Consider the following 5101-nt stretch of genomic DNA (forward strand, 5'->3'; position numbering starts at 1 on the left):
CCTGTTGGATGGTTAGCCGCAACTGATTCTTTGTAGGTTCTTTGTTCACGGTCAAATTCTTTGCATCAAAATAATTAACATGTTGAGTAGCTTTGGTCGTATTTTTATTCGGAGGAAAGCTCAAAAACTGAGCTTAATCAATCATCCTAATGTGATCAGAGCATTTGGTTCTTTTGTTGTCAACTACAACCTTTGGGTGATAATGAAGGTTGAATCCCAACCTTGAGGGCTTCCACTGCCCCCGTTTCTGGAGTATCGTGAGGGAGGTAAATCGCGGAATGTGCCCTAGCAGGCCAGGAAACAAGAGTTTGCCCATACACTAGTGCCCACAAAGAGTCCAATTCCATATCTCGAGAATTGAACCCTCACACTGCGGTTGTCAGCAAGGTTGAGACTACTTCACTTCTGTCCTTGAACCACTGGACTATGCCCCGGGGCACCTTTTGGTGATAATGCCTTTTATGGCCAGTGGTTCTTGCCTACATCTCATGAAGATAACATATCCTAATGAATTCGTAGAGTTAGCCATTGGGTCTATCTTGAAAGAAATTCTGAAGGTTTTGGAATATCTTCACGTTGATAAATAGAATGTTTCTTTGAATTGACAGTAAGGATATATGGCCCTATTCACATTGATAAATAGAATGTTTCTTTAAATTGCACTGCACTTGAGGATTTCTGTATAGACTTCTAGAGCTGGTTCTACTAGTCAATCATTCACAGCCTCTTTGTATGTAGTAAGCAATTTTTGAATGATTCCGCACCATAGGATATGTGGCTGTGCTTAATGCCTCTTATACTTCTTATCTCGCAACAATGCATTTTGACGTTTTGAGTTTTTCCCGTTCTACACTGATCATTATATGCTTTTGGCTATGGCTTTTCCCTTCTTTTTTTCAATTTTTATGGTCGCAAGTTGATTAATTTAGTTTTCATAATTTAACTTGCATTCATGTACCAAAAAATTCTTGCCCAAGATGTTTATATGACGATAAAATGCACTTAATGTTTACATCATATTAGTTATATCAACGTGAGTAGGGCCAGCTCTCCAAGTCAATGAACTTCATTTGCCGATCATATCTTGGCTCTACTCAACCAAACCTATAGGCTCGTGATGGTTGAACCGCTCCATGCATTACTACCCTAAAGCCATGTATTTCATCATATGAATAATTTTGTTTCATGATTAGACCCATAATTATGTGAACCATTTGTGAATAATTTAATATATAAAGGTGATTATCCATATGTACCAACATTTCATAGACCCATTTATTCAAATTATTGATGCTGTATAATAAAATATTTACCTGTTTTGAAATAGATAACCATTATAATGATATTTTTTACAAAATTATAACAGTCATCGTGCAACGCACAATCTACCACTAGTATAAATAACAAAAATAAACCTAATAATTGTGGGTTTTAGACCAAACACATATAAATCCAATAAAACATAAAGTCTAAATAAATAGATATAAAACATAAGTAAATGGCCCAAACAAACGGCCCAATAAGGAATGTCCTCATCAGTTATTGGAGCTGGGAATCTTTTCTACATCCTTTCCTGTCTCTTTGTTAATATTATGGCATCAAAAAGTTGTACATCCAGATTTTAGTCACGTGGGCTTTCGATTACACTTAAAAGGAGGTAAATGTGTGTACTTGCACGTGCGCTCTTCACGTGAGACCAAACCAATATTTTGTTGTATGCAATGACGTCCTTCACTCTAGCCCCCACAAAAATGCATGTACGGCTCTAGTCTTTAGGGCCAATCATGTCTAAAAGCGGGCCCAAAAATTTTGATATTAACCAAAAAATAATGTTACTTTTATATAAGTAATAATTCAACATTTTTGACACAATCATATTCCACCACATGATGTACGTAAACATATTATATACATATAGCACACCGTTCATTGAGTACTTTTTGTTGACAAGAAAAACTCAAATGAGTAAACAAAGTAATAATGTTATTTATCTTCATTAGAGGCCATAACACACGGAGCATGACGGAAATGAAAAGTTGACTCGGTGGCCACTTTGTTTCAAGGCATCGCCATTGTCATATCTAGGTTCAATCTTGCTAATGGACGATCCTAGAAGGGATAAGGATAATGTTAAAGTGACCACATTATCCTGCACAACTATTTTTATTTTCATATTTTATTCCATAGGGTTGGAGAAAGCCGCAATAAATAGACTAGCAAGGAATTGGAAAGAGGATATAAGAGGTATTTCATTTTTTAAATAGGTACTAGTTAGTACGCACCTTTATTATGTAGTGGGGGTCCTCCTTGATTAACATGGAATGCAAGAAGCACATTCTCATCTTGTATGATTATGAAACAAGAAAAGTGACATATAATGGGTTAGGAGATGGGTTGAATTGTTCACGCGTTCAATCAATCATTCTGTCATTCCCGTCCGCTCCTCCACCTCCAAAGGTAGAGTCGGAACTGCATATTAAGGTGTACTAAAATTTCTAATACGTCAACATAGAGTTTTAAGGTTATTACGTTTGAACCCATATAATGAAGTTAAAAAATTGGGATGAACTTGAGACTTGGCTACTATGGTCTGTCCCTGCCTGCCCCAACCCCAAAATCCAACCACACGTAAACTTATCTCTCTACCCAGAGAGAGAGAGAGAGAGAGATTATCTTCGAAATCGTCAACAATTTTGAGAAGAGAGAAAAAGGGTACAAATGCCCCCATCGAGACATCTTGGAATCCCTTTTCATATAAAATGATAGATAAGAGCTCGTGCACAAAGCAACCTGTTAAAGGTTGATATCCTATACACTCATGCACATGGGACTAGTCTTTTCAATATGAGGTGGATAATTAGAAGCACATGTATTTCTGAATGCATTAATTGTGAATTGAATTTTTGGGAAATATTTTTCTTCTTCAAATAAGATGTACTTAAGAAAGAGAGTTGTCTATGTCAGATTATGTTGGGAGGTCACTAAAAAATCTGGTTATTGTATGAGTGAAAGAAACGCATAACGATTTAGTACTATAATTTTTTAGTTTAGAAGATGGGGTTTTCTAAACAATCAAGCTAAGTTTAAGCTTTCAAGTTTTGTGTTCTAGCGTCTCAAGTTGGCGTTCTTGGGATATTTACATTTAAACTATTTTCTTTAAGTGCGTTTTGTTGAACTTTTGGACATGAACATGTCTTTGACTTCGTTGACTAGAGGGCAAAGAAGTCTTTTGTTAACGCTCGTGTTTTTTTTCTCCTCACCATGTCAGCTCGATATTTTTCGGTTGTTGTGTACCATGTGGCAGGTTATTTTGATTGGGCATAAAATAACAATACAATGCTTGAATAAGCACAGCTTACACACAAGAATTAATGTTAGCATATTGTGTAAATGCTTGAATAGGCAACAAAAGAGTTGGATCGTTGTAATTAAATCACAGACTCATCCACTTGATAGAACTAATTTTGTTAGGTTGCTATACACTCGGCTGAACCTAAACACTTAGAAGTACTTTTTACAGTGCTGTTCTACTCTTAATGTTACATTGCACAAATTATTGATGTACTGTGTTGTAACTTGCTGAGGAAGAGGAGTAAGTGAACGAGCAATTAGACGACCCTTGCACGAGCAACTGAGCTGGGGTCACTGATGGGGATGAATTCGATGGAACTTTGGAGATTTTAGATGATATGCTGGCTGTCTTGTGGGATTCACTTACTGTAGTCTGCTCATGCCGGATTTCCTTTAATAAGGCCACGACGTCTTTCATTGTTGGGCGATCCTCTGCCCGGTTACTGGTGCAGAGTAGGGCTATTCCGAGGCCTTGGAGTATTTCTTGAATTTGTGTGTCTGGATTGCCTTGAAGCTTTTGATCAATGATATCAACAGGGTTCTTTCTACTCTTTAGGTGATCCCGAACCCATTGAATCACGTGTTGTTCATCAGGGAATGATGGGTCAACTGGTTTCTTTCCAGTTATGATTTCTAGCAACACGACTCCATAACTATAGACGTCGCTCTTCTCAGTAATTTTGACCATGCAAGCATATTCTACGACCAAAAGAAACAATTTTTAGTCTTTCATGCCAGATATAAACTTGGATTTAGACAAGTAACAGAAGTTATAGTTAATTTAAAATATACCAGGAGCAAAGTAGCCATATGATCCAGCAAATTGGGGGTTTGCTGAAAATGAAGCATTTTCTTCCTCGATGAACCTGGCAAGCCCAAAATCAGCCATACATGGTTCATACCGATCCCCCAAGAGAATGTTGTGTGCCTTGACGTCTCGGTGGAGGATCGGGGGCACACAGTCGTGGTGTAAGTAGGCTAAACCCTCTGCCACTCCTAGAGCAACATTGAAACGAGTTTCCCACTCGAGTACGCCTCCACATCCCTCGTGCAACAATGAACCTAATGTACCATTAGGCATGTAGTCGTAGAACAATAGCTTGGTGCTCCGGTTAGCTGCCCAACCTAATAGTCTAACGATGTTCCGGTGTCGAATGCGAGCTAACGTTGTAATCTCAGACGAAAATGTCGATGCAGAGCACTTTTCCGATACCCGGAATCTTTTTACAGCAATAACTAATCCTGATGGAATGTTTGCTCGATAAACTATGCCCGATCGACCGCGACCAATCACATTGACAGCTGTCAAGCACTTGGTCACATCAACAATTGAGAAATCAAGCTTTTGGTACACTGTGACCTCCCATGGCGGGCCTAACTCCACATCGCCGACGCTGTCCAAATCAGAATTGTGGGCACCACGTCCCCGCATTTTGCCTCCGAGGATAATGTAGAGTGCAGCCAATAGTAGGACGCATGCAGTACTGAGCAACACCACCATTGCCACCCTGGCCGCGTGTTTAGTGGCGCCAACCTTGTCGGCAGAGCACGCATTACCCGAAAAGCACAGCTCGGGATTGCCAGCTAGAACGCTAAGTGGCAGCTTGGCGAAGAATGACGTCTCAGGCACATGTCCCGAGAACTGATTATTTGACACATTCAACACCACAAGATTTTGAAGTTCGGTGAGATAATGAAGGTCCCCAGATAGCTGGTTGTAAGAAAGGTCCAAAACTCCAAGCTTATCCAA

General features: G+C 39.2%; 1 protein-coding gene across 1 annotated transcript in view; it reads right to left on the reverse strand.

Annotated features, from left to right (window-relative positions):
• Positions 1 to 3340: 3340 nt before the first annotated feature.
• The window catches only part of LOC111401706 (LRR receptor-like serine/threonine-protein kinase), a 3125-nt gene continuing 1364 nt past the window's right edge, over positions 3341 to 5101 (reverse strand). Inside the window, exons 2-3 of the mRNA XM_023029603.1 lie at positions 4144 to 5092; positions 3341 to 4050 (exon numbers count right to left, since the gene is read on the reverse strand). Of these exons, the coding sequence (XP_022885371.1) occupies positions 3554 to 4050; positions 4144 to 5092 (1446 nt within the window). The 3' untranslated portion in view covers positions 3341 to 3553. The remainder of the gene's footprint in view (positions 4051 to 4143; positions 5093 to 5101) is intronic.

This window comes from Olea europaea, chromosome 1, assembly GCF_002742605.1.
Source record: "Olea europaea var. sylvestris chromosome 1, O_europaea_v1, whole genome shotgun sequence".
Classification (NCBI taxonomy): Eukaryota; Viridiplantae; Streptophyta; class Magnoliopsida; order Lamiales; family Oleaceae; genus Olea; species Olea europaea.